The sequence below is a fragment of the Lathamus discolor genome, chromosome 1 (genome assembly GCF_037157495.1).
Source record: "Lathamus discolor isolate bLatDis1 chromosome 1, bLatDis1.hap1, whole genome shotgun sequence".
NCBI classification, from domain to species: Eukaryota; Metazoa; Chordata; class Aves; order Psittaciformes; family Psittacidae; genus Lathamus; species Lathamus discolor.
The window spans coordinates 80,945,872-80,964,128 of NC_088884.1; the positions used below are offsets into that span (position 1 = coordinate 80,945,872).

An 18,257-nucleotide genomic window follows, 5' to 3' on the forward strand; every position below is an offset into this window, starting at 1 on the left:
GCCTGGCCTACCGATTCCACTCTGAACTACCTGCAGATGAATGCTGTGAGTTGTATCAGACACCATCAAGAACAGTAGCAATGCGCCTGCCCGCATGGAAGTGGAGGCAGGAGTAAGGCCTCAAATCAAGCTCAACAGCATTTTCAGGTTGTTGCATCCTATCAGCTTGCACTGAACATAACCAAGGCATCCTACAGCAACTAACATTCCTGTCTATGTTTGTTATTATGGATAACGTACGTACACTTTCTACATCAAGAGCAAAACCTCTCAGTTATTTTGATGCTAAAAATAATCAAGCAGCAAGCTTACTATTCAAACTTCTGGAAACACTTCACAAGTACCACGCTAATGGCTAATGGTTAATTCCAACCTGTGCCCCGCCTCCACCCTTAGGATCTCGGAGGAGCGCAGGCCTAAAGCTAAGCAAAGGAGAGCCTGCAACTCCTGTCAAACTGTGCCTTAAGCTGAGAACATCTGCCTTTGAAAAGTCAGAAGAGCAGGCCCTTGGGGAATCCCAGACCTGTTGTACCAGCCTAAGAGCCTCTGGCTCCATGGACTTTCTGTGGTGTGTTGCTCAGTACAAGCATTCCTTTCTGAGCATCTCTGCACAGTATGCCCGTGTGGCGACAGGAGAAGGAAACTGTACATGCAGATGTCCAGTGCTATGGCGCCATGAAAACACTGGGAAGCCTCCCCATCCTTCCCAATGCCAGGATGTATAGAAAACAAATGCCTCTAAGAAAAAGCCAAAACCACAATGCTACTGACCTGTGAAATAAGTAAGTATTAAGTATTTTTAAACGGCCAATGAGTAGAGGAATAATGGGAGGATTGGAGAGGGAGCACTGACAACTGATGTGAGGGAGACCATGGAAAGCAGAGTAAGTGGTTAGCAAAATTACACCATGAACACATATAAACAACCCCTTCCCCCATGCCTTGGCAATGGAAACTCTACAACACACTCCATTTTGGGACAGTTAAAGAATGTGCTCAGCAAGACAGATGAAGGAAAACTGTTCTAGCTTAAGGTTTGTTGGTTTTTAAAGTTCAAGGATGATTTTGCAAACCAATCCTTATAAAGACACAGTATTCCTTTAATCCATATATACTAATTAAAATGACATATTTAAGGAAGCAGATTGTCTTCCCTTACCCCAACTTCTAAATATCTTTCAGGAGGTATAGAGAAATTGAATCCTCCAAATGAAAACAGAAACTTGAGTGTGACATACCTGCTTCCACCGCTGCTGCCCAATGTCCCTCCCAGTCGCTATTACCTTCCCTAGCACAGCTGGGACTAGCAACTGTATTCTTTAATAACTTGCCATAGGCTCAGAGAAGCTGTTTACCAGGTTGCTACTGAGAAGGCTGGTTTGGGGACACAGCAAGAAAAGAGCTAGGGACAGGGCTGGGGGCTCTGTGTTCATTAGCTGACTAGCGCTACTATGACAACCCAGCTGTGGTCAAGGAGAACAGGGAGTGTGTGAGGTTACGTTACCTTCATGGGCACAGCAAGGGCAGAAGGAGAGAGGTCTACGACGTGGTGTCCCGGCATTGGGCTCAACTTCAATAGGACCAAACGAGGAAGAGGAAGGAGAGGAAGAGGAAGTTGGAAGTGGAACGGAAGAGGAGGAAAGGAGTGAAATAAAAGACAAGCAAAGGACAAAAAGCGTAAGAGTGAGAAAGTAAGGAAACACAAGAAAAGGAAAGAAAAATACAAGAAATGGAGAAGCAGAAACAAGGGATACAGTCTACAGATGAATAATGTCTCTAATAAGCACAGATAACGGGTCAGAGGTAGGCTGAGGTACTGGTGAACTCTTACTGAGCTGCACAAATACCAGGCAGGAGGTTATCATTCCTGTACTTTTACCTAACATACATTTTCGAATCATATGGTCTTTAACTGAAAGGTTTGTGAACAAGATGTCAGGATGAGCAGAGATAAATATTTAGCCTCTGCTGATAAACGTCAAATTTCAAGCAGGGTTGCAAAAAGTGTCACCTGCATACATAAGACACCAGCTGTAAGCAGCCACCCTGCCTTAAAGCTTACCAAGGACCATGCTCTTACCACAGTGGCAGTATCCACTGATGGTAAAAGTGTCCTTTTTAATGGGAAATAATTTCTTCAGACAGGGAACATCACAGGGAGAATCTGATTAATGTGGAACCAGCCTGGCAGGTTCTGCTGTGTCAAGTATGGTGACTACACGTGTGCTCAGCTGGACTGTTGTGCTTAGAGGAAAAAAGGCTTTTACATTGATAAAAAAGTGATTCACAACAGGGTCTACAGGGGCAATGGCCAACAGAGGACTTTGCAGAGTTAAAATGATAAATTTACAGCTCTCCCTTGACATTCTCATTTCACAAAGCATTTTAAAGCTTACAAGTCCTGTTAGTATCTATATCAGCTATACTTACTAATACTGTTAGTATTAGTATCAGCTGTACTTAACGCTGCAGAGATAAACAGTACGAAATAACCAATGTCACTAATAGTTACAGGAGACTGTATGCACCAGGAAGGTGATGAGCCTGAAACATCAAAGCTAGCAGGATGGTAATGGCTCTGAATGCACAACTACATTTATAAAGAGGAGGCATTTCCGTGTTGGGACCTCCACAGCAATAACACGGTCAGAATAACGCTTATTTTGGAGAAGTCGCCATTTTGATATACATGGGTTGGAGAAAGTTTTACAGACCCAGACTGCTAGTGAACTTGGAAGGCTTTAGAAGGGACCATCACAGAACTAGACCAGCACACGGAGGACAAACTGAAGTGAGAGAGCACATCAGCTTCAAAGCCTGTGACTGAGCAGTGTGGTGCTCTCAGACAAGAAGAAACCTGAGTACTGGGAGCAGGAAGGGGCAACATTAGGAGAGGTGCCACAGCTGGCCACGTGACAAGTTACAAATAAAGCATCGTACCAACATTAGCTGACAGTACCAGAACTTCAATTACAGTTGTTCTGAATTTTCCAACTTCTTCATTTAAAATTAAAAAATAGTACGGCTTTTTTTTTCTATGATTGCCATTTCACAGATTAGCTTACAAAACAAAAACAAACAAGAAAACACCCAAACTGCAAAGGCATTGTGAAGAATACATTTCCACACAAAGCAGAACATTTAGTGCATGATGCCTACTATGTTTTTTATTTCACATCCTATCTGATTCAACATTAATTCTTCTATATAAGCTTTAATACTGTAACTTGGCCTAACCACTGTTTTTTGCGGGGGTCAGGAGATGGGCATTTAGCTGTATGTAAAAATCCACTGCTGTTCTTCAGGGTTTGAGATTTTATTCAGAATTGTAGGGCAGGGATGGGAGGATGTTGCTAACTCAAATGGAGCTATGTGTATAAATTTCAAACCATGGACGTATAGACGTGGTGAGGAACTCCCAACTTGCTATATTTGACCTGAAAATAAGTAGCTGGTACGAGAACATACCATTCATCTCATTGTGACATGACCACAAACTACTAACTTTAGTCATCAGTGAAATGGTCTGACACTAGGAGAGATACCATTCTTGGTCTTGAGTAAAAAGCCACAGGGCTTGCACAGCAGAGCTCACTCCCTGCAATTGTGTTTTCCTCCTTTGCTATTAGTTGTCCTATTTTTTAACAGAACTATTATTCTCCCACTCTTGTCTAAGGAAAATTTGTCCTTGAATCAAGTTACAAAGCCCATAGTATCTCTAATAGTCCTGCTACTGGAAATGCTAACATTACTTTTCAGCAAGATAATGAAAATAAACTATACCGTTAAGATCCTTTCCAACTACTCCAGATGTGAATTATAGTTGCATCAGTGAATGTATGGTCATTACAACCCCTCTGGAAACAGCTTCTGTGCAGACCAGGATAATTAGCAAGGACAGAGCTAAGTGCAATTCCAAAACTCATTTCCTATAGTTCTCTAAAGCTGTAAAAATTATGATCTGAAAGTGTCATAATCTGAAGCTACAAGTATTATAGAACATATAATGCGGCAGAATTGTAAGTGATTTTTTAGAAACTCCTTTGAGGTGATAGTCATGAAAAGTGCCTGTCCACCCTTGCTAGTAAAGAGTATCACATGTGGTACAGACACCTAAGCAGACTGAAACAGGAACTTGCTAATTTTAAGAGAAAAACTATTTTATATTTCCTGAAAGGGAAAAATATTTTTCACTGACAGGAACCAACCTTCAAGTGTCACATGTTTCACCATCCTTTCAGATGAACTCCTGGAACTAGATCTTAAGGGCCTTTCCAACCCTAACTATTCTATGATTCTAAGAAAAGGCCTCTTTAACTAGTTCAGAAGCAGAGCCAGGGGGAGAAAATAGCAGATCCCTTGATGAATGGACAAAGCGTTCCCTCAGCCAGCTGGCAATTTTAGACAGTGAATGTATCATCGGATCCTTCACATTCCTGTTTATTCGCATTCCAAGTTCATTTTTAAAAAATACAACTTCAGAGCACGAGCTCTGTGTATGTGTATGCTGACGGCCAATCCTGGAAAAAGGCTGAACTCCTTGTCCAGTACTATCAAATAGGACAACTATAACAACACCCTGTTTCACAGTATGGTGTTAAAACCTGTCTCATCTACTTTGCCCTTATCGCTTGTCCAATCATGTTATGGAAATCCTTACTTGTCTCATTTCTCCCAGTGCCATTACAAATCCTGCAGTAAATATTACTCTTATATTATTGGTTAAAGAAGAGGAATCACCACCTCATGGTCTTATTAAATTAAAACCATGCTCATCCCAGCAAAGCAGTTTTCCTTGCCATGGAGTCAGGGCCAGACAGGAAAAACTCTTGTCAAGCAAATTTAAAAAAATAAACAATCTCCTTTCTGTTTTAAGTCTCTTCCACCACCAAAAAAAACCCAGGCCAGGTCTGGTGACACAGGTTTTCATCCACAGCATGGAACGAGAGCTGCTGGCAGCAGCAATACAAGCTACCCACTGCCCTGCTGAAGCGCTTCATTTGGAAGGAACTGAAAGGCAGCGGCAGAACCATTTCTGTGACCATTCACTTTCTGGGTTCCCTCTGTGCTATCAGCAAGTCTGAGGTGTGACTATAGCTTCTGGACAGAAAATTACCACTTTTTTTTTCTCAGAGAGGCAAACCTGCCAACAGACTGCATTAATCACAAGCTGTGCCACAGGCCAACTCTTCTGAAGGTGTGTAAAGCCTGCACAGCAGAGGCCAGCAGCCCAAGTGCGCATGTGGGGTGATCGGTACAGAGCTGGGAACTGCAGCTCCTTGAGGAGTGTGCCCCAGCTCCCAAGCACACTGAACATCCCAGAGAGGTAGAAGCTCTGCCTAGCAGGTTAGCCATCTGCTAGGCATCAATATGGTGATTGGAATTATTCAATAAGGTGACTGGAATTATTCTTCCTCTGTGAAAAGAAGCCTTTCCCAGACCCTTCCGGGAAACCTTTCATGAAGCCATGACAAGAAAGACCTTGTTTGTCACAGCACTCTTGAGAGACTGGAGACTTTGCTACGGTGGTGGAAACCAAGAGCCACGGCAAGAATAAACACCATAGCTCCAAAGCCTCTTCAAAATAAGGAACAGAAATTGTATAGCCTCGATGGAATATACCTCCCTTTTCACTGTAGGTTGTTCTTTGTTACACAAGCTACACTGGATTGTTGTCTTCTTTTGCACTTTGCATTTTCTTGCTATTTAAAGAGCAATACTTCAGACTGGTTTTGTCCTTTTTTTGCTGTAGATACACAACACTTCATAATGTGAAGCACAGTAGTAAAAATGATAGATCGAGATGAAGAAAGCACAGCAGAAAGCCTGCATTACCACCAAGCTATAGCTCACACTGATCCCCTTCACGATTTGCCCATGCACTGTGGTATGAGAGCTGTGATAACTTCTGAGGAGTGGTGAGCCACTGCAAATCAAAATGATTTTTTACAAATACCCCAAATGGTGTCACATCCTTTGCAAGCTTTGCATCCAAAGACTTTAATTTCTATACTGCTGACTAACCACAGCAGTTTGGAAATCAGCAACACCAGGCAGGAAATCCAGCTCTGAGGCTAATCTCAGTTCTCTGGAACCATTATGCTGGTACTTGACCTCACAAACTGAGAGCGTGACACTTTAGAAATTCTTATTCTACTACAAATTCTCTCGCTCATTCAGTGGGCAGACTAAGAGCTCTGATTTTAAATCAGTGCTTAAAATAAGGATCAGTTCACATGAGGTCAGTAAGACGACTGTGCACTGATGACAGGAAATGACCTTTCCCACCTTTTAAAAATCAGTTATGTCAGACACAGAAGTACTAAAAATTAAGCATTCCAACTCTACTGTTTGGTGAAGCTGTTCAGCAGCAGTGTTGTAAAAGAACAGGAACAGAGAAAGCCATGTCTTGGCGAACAGCATCTGCACACCTGTGGGTATTATAAAGTTGAGGACAAGGATTGTGACAACTATCCCAACAAGCACATCACTCAGTGTGTCTGACTTAACAGTTTACTAAAACTGGCAAAATAACTATCCTGTAAAGTACAGTCACTAGAAGAAACCTGGGAAAAACTCTTAGCCCACTGAACTGTCACACAAACTGAACCAAGAGAGGAATCAAAAAAAAGGTGGGGAGGGGAAAGAAAACCAGGGAAAGCAACAGCTGGAGCGGGATACACACACAAATGACGGCACACAAGTGTTCTGCTTCTACTAGACCTCAAGGCACTTCGAAATGCTGTCAGAGTTAGTACAGTCTTGCACTGACCCTCTCTCCCCAGACTGTTTGTGTGTGCAGTTGTGAGAGGTGTGCAGAAAGCAGCAGGTAAGTGGTGACTGCTTGGCTTCCAGTACCTAAATGAGTACTCTCATTATACTTAACAAGCATATAACAAAGTATATACTTAACAAGTATATAAATGGTTATCAAGTGCTCTTTCCTGCTCCACATTTACAGCAAAGAAAACACGTTACCATTCACTTCAGTGGCAAAAGCAGCTGCAGACTGTGAAAACAATGTTTATCTCACAACTCCACTCCTCCTCCAGGACAGCCGTGTTTGCCAATCACAAGAATAGCACTGTTCCCACTTGAGTATATCAGACTCCAGCCCTGCAGAGTTAGATCTGCAGGCCTTTAAAGGACCTACTCAGCACAAGTATTTTGAAGAAATTTAAATTAAAAGTGAAGCTGTCGGAGACTATGTTTTAAACAAACATTAAAAAAAACCCAAACCATAATCCACACTTCCCCCCCACCTCCACCCCCCATTTACCTGTTTTTCATAAGGCTCTTATCAAGAAGGAAGAACTTATGTCTGAAATCAGCACTATCAAACATACCAGCTCTCTATCTTACATCCCTCTTGCCTGCCTCAGCACACTCCATCCGCAAAACAAGATGGGAGCGTGGGCCTGTTTCCCCAGTGATTCCCTGCTGGGTGCAAGGAAAAGAAGCTGCTCATTTGGATGCAGAGGGAACAAGGGAGGTACTTTCCACAGGCAGCGGAGCAGCGAACAGGGACAAGGAACCGGTGGGTAAGGAGAAACTGAGGCTGGGATTAACTAAGCAAGGAGACTAAGAATGCAAATGACTGATGGAGAAGAGAGAGAGGAGAGGGGGAAAAAAAGGGTAAGGGGTGAAAGAAGGTGGCAAATTTGTGGAGAAGACACGACCTACAGTTTTCCAGACAAATAATGCTGGGTAGAAGAGGGAGCAGAGCCCAAACATTTTGGAAGAAGGCCAGAGGCAGGGGTTGAGACCGTGGGGATTAAGTCAGTGGGAAGACCAGGAACAGTGAAAGACTAGGAACAACTAGTGGGGAGGAACAGGTCTGAAGGGTAAATACTAGGATTTCTTTTTCAAAAATGTAGGATTAAAATTAAATGCCCGAGAAGCAGAAACAGGGACTGAGAATGAAAATGGAGATGAGGTAAGGAACTTTGGATGGAAAAGGACAGGATTAGGGCAAGGACTGCCCGGAAAGAGGGAATAAAAGAGACAAAAAGTGTATATCCACCAGACCACTGCATCCTTCCAGTGTCTGGCTCAGAATCCATGTTTTCAAGTCTCACTATTCCGCAGCTGCCAGCAAACATCTGTGAAATTCACTGACTGTGTCCCATTTCCTCTCCATAAGGATCTACATAGAGGATGACAACCTAGCATTGCTACCAGTTATCCCATACAGACACGGAGCAGAGTTCTGTGCAGAGGATATAAATCTGTTGATGTATCAGCTTAACACAAAATGCTAATTTCAGTTGACTTTGCAACCTTTGCAACATTCTTTTACCATAGCTGCATATCCGATATACACACAGGAATAATTACTCAGAATTGAAATGTGGCCATCTGTAGTGTGAAATGAAACATCTGCTTTATGGCAATGGTACATGACATTTTACAACAGGAAGAGAGGATTCTGGCATCTGAGCAGAGCAACGGAGGTAGTTAAGATAGCCATGTGCAATAGTGCAAACTGGAACTTGACCAAGGATGTCAGAAGTTACCACTCCCTTGCAGAAGTTGTTGCGCAATCTGTAACAACTAGACAAAACGCAGCTCTCATTAGTGTAAAGAAAATCCAGAATAAGTAAATGGCTTAAATCATTCCAAAATTATCACCACCTTACAGATAGCTTTTCAAAGGTTTTTTTTGCCATTCTGCTTACCATTCTACTGACAGCATGACTCTACAATTATGACCATGCCTCAGAGACACAAGTTGCCAGTAGAAAACATAACTGTGCAGTCATCCTAGCTGCTTAGAGCACTCAGCAGGACGATGCAGCCACGTGGTGCTCCAGGGACTTTTATGGCACTCCACCAGATACAGCATCCTCCACAGACATGTTAATTTTGAAGCTGAGCTCTAAATCTGCCACTGAATAGTGACAGATATCCTCAGAGCAATGTATATCCCTTCTTGCAAAAGTGTTCTGGCAGCCCCAAAAGGAAATATAAAGCGAATTACAGAGGCAACAAAACAATACTATAAAGCCACTTACTCCAGGCAGGCTATACTGACTCATTGCATTTAAAGGGATACTGCCCAATACAGGGTTTTCAAGTTCATTTTGAAAAGGTATTTTTGAGATGAGCAGAAACTTGATATAAGTTTATATCAACCATTTCTAAATAAACGCGAACATTGTCTCTATTGGAAGCCTTCGAGTCACCATATAAATAAAACCAGCCTGTTACGGAAGATCAAAAATGACCACTGTGGGATGACTGTTCGAGTTCAGAGAAATTGCAAAAAAGATTAGCAATAATTTCAATTTTCAGTTAAGATTTTCTCCAATACAATACTTTGAGTGACAGTGTCCCTTTAAGTAAATATTATTTTGCTTTTCTTAAAGCCTCTATTAGTGATTTTGATGGGATAGCTGTCTCTAAAGAAGCATGAGGAGGAGAAGCAGGAGGAGGGAGAGGTATAGTGGAAATAGCATTAAATGGGGATAAGGGTCTGTTAAGTGTAATTCAGCATCAACCCTTTTACAGCTCCTACTCTATCCACATACAAGTGTGGGCCAGCCCCGATGGACGTAACTAGGAAGAGGGTCTCAAAGTCTCCCTGCAGAAGATATCCCAGGAGAGGATGGCAGAGGAACTGAACAGTGAATGAAGCACAGGGCTAGCAGCGGACTATCACATCAAAATTAGCACAGGGGAACTGGGCAACAAATTAGGTCTACTAAGGAGGAAAATCTTCCATTTTGAAACTTGAACTTGGGTGGATATTAGCTCAAGTGGATGATCTTCAATAAAAGCCTATTGTGTCAGGACAATCTGGGGTCATTGCCAACAGGCAGCTACAGGCAGATACTATGTGGGACAGCCTTCCGATGGAGGAGTCAAAAACCCCAGAGAGTTAAAAGCCTGAGCAAGACTGTTTGAAGGATAAAAAGCAGAACACTGAAATCAGGGGAAGACTTCTAGTGAAGTGTCTTGGATCTGGCCTAGAGTGTGTGGATCTTTCACTCTGTGGAGCTGGACAGTAATGAACTCCCTCAACAAAAACACAGCTTAGATCAAGGAACTTTATATTCTGAAAGACAAAGGAAATGAGACCCTCAGATGACAAGGCAACCAAGCAGAGTTTGCCTTCTCTTCGACCTGCTGACAGATGTGTCTATTTTATAAGAATAAATTTAGGACAATTAAACTAGCAAAGGGAATTCTGATTTTCAAGATGGGCAAGTGCTAAACAAATGCTGTTTGCAACCCAAAAGTTATCCGCCTACTAAGGGATTCAGGAAGTAACACTAAGGAAATGCAGTGTCTTGGTACAGAGTGATGACCAGACTATAATCAGTAAGTGAAAAAAAGAGCTAAACACTAACACGTGTTTAGCACTAAATGGGGCATTAAAAAAAAACAACCTAGCAAGAATATTATTAGCTGTGTAATGATGCAAACTGGGATGACTGGAAACTCTAACAGCATATTCCAGCAAAAAATGACTGGAAATCTTAACAGTAGATTCTTTCCTAACCAAGGCAAAACAAGGAAGAAGAAGTATCTGTCATCTGCAAGTGTTTCCAGAGTCCCTTGAAGGAGCATTTTGGTTTTGTTAGATCATCAACACACTCTGGCTTTTTTTGGAATAAGCAAATGAGCCCCAAGGGCAATAGGGAGGCAATGGCATGCCAAAACCTGCCTTTACAGTGCTGTTAGCTCTTGGGAGCAGGTCAGTTCTGCTGTCCCCTTCACATTAAAATATTTTGCTAAAGAAGGTTTCAGTAGTAGAGCTGAACTTTGAGGAGGAGAAGCAAAAAGCCAGTGTGGCCTTCCACTGCTAGCTGGGAAGGTGCCTGGAGTGAAAACTGTAAGTACATTTTGAAATAAGCACTGTGGAAAATAGACCTTACACATGGTTTGTGGAGCATGCCAGGATCTCCTCTTCCTGAGCTGGAAAAGGGGTTTTGCTATAGCCAGTCATGTGCAAGGGCTGTTTCTTCTTGGTTGTGAGCCAAGGATGGGAGAAGTAGGTGAAGGGAGGGGTGGGGAGGAGTGTCAGCAGGGTTAGTGTCAGCAGGAGGTTCAGCCATACATACCACCCAGATGCAAGTCGATGAGGTCACTGTAATAAGACTCTCCCCAATAGTCTACAACAAGGAATTGGTGAAGACAGAGTTATTGAATCAGATACCCCCACCCTAGCCCCACACAATCAGAGCAATACATGAGAAAAAGACAGAGACAGAAACAAAGAAAAGGCAAACAAGAAACATGCAGCTATACACCTGGGCACATATATGTATGTAGATAAAAATTATATGTGCGTCTTTATGTATACATATATGTACACACAAACACAAATGTATCACAAACATATATACTGAGATGAGGAGAAAATTCCCAGCAGGCAGGCAAGGACTTCCAAAGGGGAAAATAAAAAAAATCAAGTCTACAAAGGGACATTTTCACCTATTTCCATCTGCACCAGTACCTGACAGTGATGTCTTTCCTGTTCTTGCTGAGAAAAGCAGAACTAATCTTGTTGCTTTCATGCTGAGCAATATGTCAGAAGGAAACAGTGCAGTTTCTTAGGTCAGCTGCAGGAAAGGTGTAAAGGTTGATTCCTTGGAGGCGACTGAGTGGAAGCAACTGAGTGTGTGTACAGCACACGGGTGGAAGGCACTGACCAACCAATGACATGAATGGCAAGTGGGTGTCTTCCTGCTAATGCAATATCTATGCCAGAGAAAAACCTGCACAGAAGTGTGTGGAACAGAGACACGTACGTCCATAGCTGCTAGAGATGGGTACACCATGAGTCTAGCACCGTGTAATGTTTCTTTGGGGAAGAAACAGATGGGAGTACTGAAGCACTGTTTCTCACTGCATATGATTCACTCGATGTGAAGAGATGGCTCTTAACATTTTACACCATTGATCTGACAGTAGGAGACATTTTCGCAGCTCAAAGTTCATGCTAAATGAGGATAAGGGAGCAAAAAGAGGTTCCAGAAATTTCCGATTCAATCTGTTTTTAAGTTAATAATTTTAAAAGTAAAAAAACCACACAGGAAATCAAAGCCACCAGCATGTCCAAACAGGCGAATACACCATAATACAAAGTACCGTTAAATTGAGAGCAATCCCATGCAGGGTGTCTCTTGGGACACTGCAGAAAAATGGCGAAATTCCTCAGTGACATTATCCTACTCTACTTTTGCAGGGAAATACCATGATGCAAAAGAAAGCAGGGGAGGGAGAAAGGAAATAAAGGATGACAAAACCTTAGATCATGTGCAGATGACAAACTTGCCACCTGAAAGAGAGCTTACATTCCAAATCATTCATTCTTGCTATGAATGTGACTGCCAGAGTCTGAGAGTTTCAAAGATAATCACAGAGAACAGATTAAGGCAATTAAGTCATTGTAGGGTGTGAGATTATTTTCTGCATCAGACACGACATGACAGATTGAACATTCAGCTTTTACAAGAATGAAAGATCAAGTGCACCTTGCCTGACGCTGAGCTATTTAAAAAAGGAAATGTAGACAGACAAGAAGGTGTAATTATTTATCAAAATGCAAGTTGACAATGACCTCCAAAATGTTTCCAAATTGACTAGTTGAGTAACTAGTATCAACATATACACATTCAAACTTAACAACTATCAATAATGAGTGAAATTCCTGGAGTGTTGAGCTTTCTGTACCCATTGCTAGGATCGAAAATTAAGTGTAACCTCTCAGGAAGAGAGCAGGGCATAACTGTGAAGCAGTGTAAGTCACTTGGCAAGAATATATTATGGATGACACAAAATAAGATGGAAAACAAGCAAAATTATTCGAAGTAAACAAATTCTGCCCTATGCCACAGGTTTTTGTTCTTACCAGGCCCACTGAAAAATGCTTTTTCTAAAAATTCAAAGAGGTTCATAAGTCAGAAATCTGAGGAATTGAAGCTAGTGGAAGACCTCTACAGAAGCAAAAGTGGGAAATTCTTCAAGACAGGAAAAATAAGAGGCAGCCTACTAAAAGACGATAAATGACATCGAGAAGTAGTTCAAATGGTCTCGTCTGTCTTTCTCTATAACAGAAAAGAATACTAAGAAATTACAGAATTCTGCTGCTTCTGTTAGGATTTTCAAGTATCAAGTAGTAGAAAACTACCACTAATACTAAAACTCTGTATTTAAATGCCTAAGTCAGTGACTTGATTTGTTCTTTCCTTATGGAGAGGAAAGCCGACTAACCCATGCTCTCATAGAACAGTTAATACTGGTTGCTGTCTATGGGATGGCCATGACTTCTATCCTGCATTGCAATCCTTCCCTATTTATGTGGACAGAGTATGTGCACAGGAGACACACCTCTACCCCTCCCCCATTTTCTTCCTCTTGTACAAGCTTATTAAAAGAGATGATATTTTTTCTTTTCATATAAACTGCTGTTCCCTTTTTAAACTTTTTGTTGCATGGTTTCATTAGGGGAGGGAGTGATAAGAGGCAAGAGTGTGACTTCACACCTTTACACAACGGTACCTGCTGAATGCAGTGGTCACTGTGAGGTCAGTATCTTAGGCAATGCAGATGGCAAGAAAATAATACTGCCCTCCTGAAAAATTAATGGTCATTGGAGGTAGAAATTAATTGTAGTTGTGGAATGTGGCACTGAAGACTTTAAAAAGAAGAAATTTAGTTATTGCCAACATACATAAAATGTCCATGCAAGAGTGGCTAGAGAGGTGAACGATGGAGTGAATTTATAATCTTATATTTCAGTCAACATGCTTCTCCCCTCTCCCCTCTCCCAGATGTTTGTTGTTAATCCCCTGAATAACTGGACGAGTTGAGACTGGTGAATTCTTTATGACTGATTTAAGCTTCCGTAGCCACAATGTATAATCTGTTGATAGAAAAATGTTGCAAGAGAAAAGCATACTCTAGGGGCTTCCCAAAGAAAAAAGATTCACTTTACAAAGAGTGATGCACAATCTGATCATTCTTCTAGGAAATTGACAAATACACAAGCTCATCTAAGACTGCTGCCACTTTGGGAGAACTGGGAGTGAGAGACTCTTTATCCAAGGGTTTAATTCTGCAGTCTTCCATATAAAATAGCAATTCAACTCTTACTCTGCCCTCTGAATGTTTTTTAGGCATTCTTCAATGAGAGAATATTCTATCATGAAGAATGTTCTCTTAATTGCCAAGATTTCCCACTTGTGCTGACATGTCTTATTTCAAAGTCATTTAAGCAGCTGAGTAACCAAGACAGACTTCCAGATGGAAAAAAAAAGAACAACGAGAGATAAGTGGTTATAGTAAGTGCAGTAACTGGCAGGCTAGAGAACAGAGTAGTTCCACACAGAAATACACAGCATGAGGAAGGAGGCACCCCCGCAAAGAAAGGTTTTGCACAAGGTTATTTTTTTGAACCCACAAATGAAAAAGTCAGATTACAAAACCATTGAAGTCCTCAAGATTGTTCTCCACACCTGTAATACCTATTTGCTTTGGCAACCACTCAGTCCTGCTGCTTTGGCATACCCTTATGAAGCACCAAACATACCTAATCCTGGCTGAGTAGTAATTAGCGGGAAGTCAAACCAGACTTTTCCTCTGGTGAACCTTCATTGCTTAATCAAGTTCCATCTTCACAGGCATAGCGGCGGCTCTTCAATGCAGCAACAAGCTAAAACATTTTCCAAACACCCATTCCACTTCTACCATTTCTGATCTCTAACCCTTGCAATCTGGTACATAACCCTGGGCCTGCCCAGTGTACGCACACTGCATTTGCCTGTTGGATATCTGACTCCTTGCAATTGAAGATTCTTTTTTCCAAATCTTTGTACTGCTATCAGCATTATCTGAACGAAGTACTCCTCCACTCATATGCCTGCCAGATCAAATGATACTCGTTTAATTTCAAGTACATATATAATTTCTTTAACAGCTTCATATGGATACCTTTCAGTACACGTGTGCATTTCTGCTCTGCACAATTCTGTCGGAAGTAGCCAGTGTGCTGGGCTGTGCAGTGAGGAAGATGTTCTGTGATGGTCCCTTGTAAGGACACTACCTTGATAATCCAACACAACAGAGAAAGCACACACAATTTCACAGTTACTTCCTTAACATACAAAGTGGGTTTTCTTACTGTGACAGCTTTATGTGAATTGCAGCTAGGAAATCCCTGCAATTTTCTAGCTGTAATATCCAGTAATATGCAGAAACAGTCATACAGCCATTATTAATAGTTGAAGAATTTCCTCAGAAGCCTCAGGCAAAGACAAGCAAACTAAGTCTCTGCCGATAGGGAAGTCCCAGCATCATAAGAAACACAGGAAAAACAAGGCTTCAAAAAGATAGTAGAAAAGGGAGAATGGATTCACATTGGACTTTATCTCTAGGCTATAAAGGTCCAATTGCCTCTAAAATCCAAGCAGCTATGGACTACTGCACAAGCACTTGAAAAGAAAACATTAAAAAGCAAACCAAGCTCTGATGGATACCTGCTTCTCCACGAAGGGCCTTCTCCACAGCAACCCCTCTCTCCTCGAGTTGCCTCTGCTTCTCTTCCACTTGTTCAAGCTGCCGCTGGATGATCTGTTCAGAGAAGAATGGAGCAGAACCTCAGCAACAGCAATTCTCCTGCTCCGTCTGCAGCACTCATCCAGCACTATGCGACTTCAGTCAAATTGGCCTTTTCAAAACCAAGTGGTTGTATTCAACAATACACTGCTGTAAAAGCTAACTGCTTCAAAAGCTAGCATCACGGTCCCCCCAGTAACAACATCCTATCCCTTAATTTTGAAAACACCTTGATACTCACTTCTTTGCTACAACTCCAATGACATTCCTAAACTCTGAAGTGAAAGGTGATGCTATTCAGTCAGCTGAGCCCTTACCTTGAGTTTTAAACAAATTCCATCACCAATAGATGATGCCAGCATTTTTCCAACAGATTCTCTGTTGGAGAATGAATTAAAGATTCATTTGGTAACACTTCATGGAACAGCATAATCTAGCAAAGCAGTGATAGATGCAGTTTCATCAGGTATTATCTGACTACCACTGTTCTATCAGTGCATAATGCTTCACTCCTCTCCAGCTAGAAAGGTATTATGGTCATTATTTTTCTCACTGTAAAACTATCATGGCAGGTTTCAGCCATTCTTCCCATCTCTGTGACATTATATCAATGTTAAAAGAAGGAGCAGGAGCAGGGACACTGATGGAGAAACAAAGGAAAGTTCTGTCTCTGGATCTTCCTCTGGCACACTCAGAGAAATGTCAAGATCATGGTGCTTTCACATACAGTTAACTGTCTGCCACTACAAGAAGACTGTGACACTACCTGAGCTCTATGTAACCTCTTTAGCTCCTCTTGCTTGGCTTGTCTACGGGCAGCTTTCTGTACTCGCCGGGTCAGCTTGGCATTCAGTTCCTCTTCCGTGTAGGCTCTCTGAAGGAAGGAAAACCAGAGGCAGATTTTATATGCATGGTCAGAGGTACAGGGGGAGGGATGACCATTTTCTCTTCCAAAATCTCAGAAGGGAAGTGTTCTGTCTTTACCATGGCTGTGTCAAAAGTCAAGCTTCTGTAGGCAAAGGTGTTCACAGTGCAGTGAGCAACAATTTCAGGGGCATATCGGGAGTGAAAAAGCATATAAGCCAACTGCAAAGCTGTGATTTCATATAATATCCCACCTCTGACTTCCACTGCTATGAAACATCTCCCTGAAGTTCAAATCAATTTTTACTCAATTTCTCAACAGATTTAGCCAAATGGATTTAGTTAAATAAATGAATGCCATATAGAGGGGTCACCTTGATCTCATTTTAAAAGAGGGTAAAGGCGTATCTACGTGAATAGTTACAGCAGTATAAGCTAAGAAATTATTTTAGACTAGGGTAGCTGGATCAGTATTCCCCTCTCCCTATTTTATTCTGGAGCAAGAGCATTCACAGTTGGAAGTTATACTGGTAAAACTGGTAAAAACTACCTGTGTAAATTTGTGCAACTTTTCTATGAATCACGAAGGCAAAAAGACATTTGAAAGCAGAATGACATTCTGGTGTGAGATGGGAAATCCCATCTCAAGAGTAACCGTACAAAACTGGCTGCTGTAAAACAGACCAAAGAATCCCTAAAGTAAAATTAGAATACTACAACACCAGAAGCCATCCAAAAGAAGAAAGGCTATGTCTATAGCCTTATATTTATATTTATGCCTTCTGTTTATAGAAATAGAAAGGTATTTCCTCCTCCTCTTTTTTTCTCAGTGAAACTAGTTTAAAAATAGGTCTTTTTAAACATTATTGAATGGGGTTTAATATCTTTTCAGGCATACTAGTTGGTTGCATTGCAGTCTAGGAAGGCTTCCTCTCACAGACTTTTAAGAGTGTCAAAGAAACTTCACAACTGCTTTAAGTGTACAGTGAAGAAAAGAGCTCTCTTCCCACATACATGTATGTAAGCTTTAAGCACATGTAAGTTGTGGAGAGATGTCTTCTACTTCTGGAAAGAGATCTTCTCCATGCACAATCAACTTTAAGAACAAAATGTTAAGACAGACCACCCTGAAATTTGCTTTATCTAGTTACAGTACTGCCACATTGGTCAGTCTCTCTCTGGTTCATTGTTCTTAGTGAATAGAGTTTAAGGTAGGACTACAGCTCTGTTAAAAAACCCTCAGATAGGTGGTTAGCCACCACCATCATTAAAGCTCCAAAAAGTTACCACTTTATTCTCTCTTTTTTTAAATACACGAAATCCACAGTGATACCCAAATCAGAAGGTAAAGTGACAGAGGCTGTGACTTTCCTATTGCATGTAATACTGTTGTGACTGTGAAGACAGGACAATAAGAATTTCAGAAAGCAACAACATGTCTTGATTTTAGCTGGATACAGAGTTTCCCTAAGATTCCAATGAACTCAATGAGTTTGAAGGATGCCGACTGAAGTGTGATAATTCACTTGAACTCATAGTCTAAGTATTAAAAAAAGAACGCACATACATATTCAATTGCCTTAAAACCTAACTTGTTCTGAAGCTCAAAGATCATCCATATCATTCTGTACAGTGGTGCACTGACAATGGCATGCATTCTAACCAGACAGAGCTTAATTCGGAGCCTAATGCATTCTGGTAGACAACCTCTGCAAAGAATTTGCTGCCCATGTCTGCTAACATCTCACGCATGCACAGTCAATGATTGTGATGTTAGTGCACATGTGATGGGTAGCTATGGATTCAGTGGGTTAATATAGGGACATGCA

The 18,257-nt window shown here is 41.5% G+C and overlaps 1 protein-coding gene across 10 annotated transcripts in view; it reads right to left on the reverse strand.

The window, feature by feature from the left end:
* MICAL3 (microtubule associated monooxygenase, calponin and LIM domain containing 3) overlaps positions 1-18,257 on the reverse strand; it is a 184,015-nt gene that overhangs the window by 6,912 nt on the left and 158,846 nt on the right. For 6 of the 10 annotated variants that reach the window (XM_065682824.1, XM_065682867.1, XM_065682860.1 and 3 more), the window contains 3 exons: positions 16,331-16,438; positions 15,486-15,579; positions 1,505-1,570 (listed from right to left, as the gene is read on the reverse strand). In XM_065682824.1, coding sequence (XP_065538896.1) covers positions 1,505-1,570; positions 15,486-15,579; positions 16,331-16,438 — 268 coding nt within the window. Of the gene's footprint in view, positions 1-1,504; positions 1,571-11,066; positions 11,118-15,485; positions 15,580-16,330; positions 16,439-18,257 lie in introns of all 10 variants that reach the window. The other 4 variants (XM_065682855.1, XM_065682834.1, XM_065682872.1 and 1 more) reach the window with 3 other exon arrangements.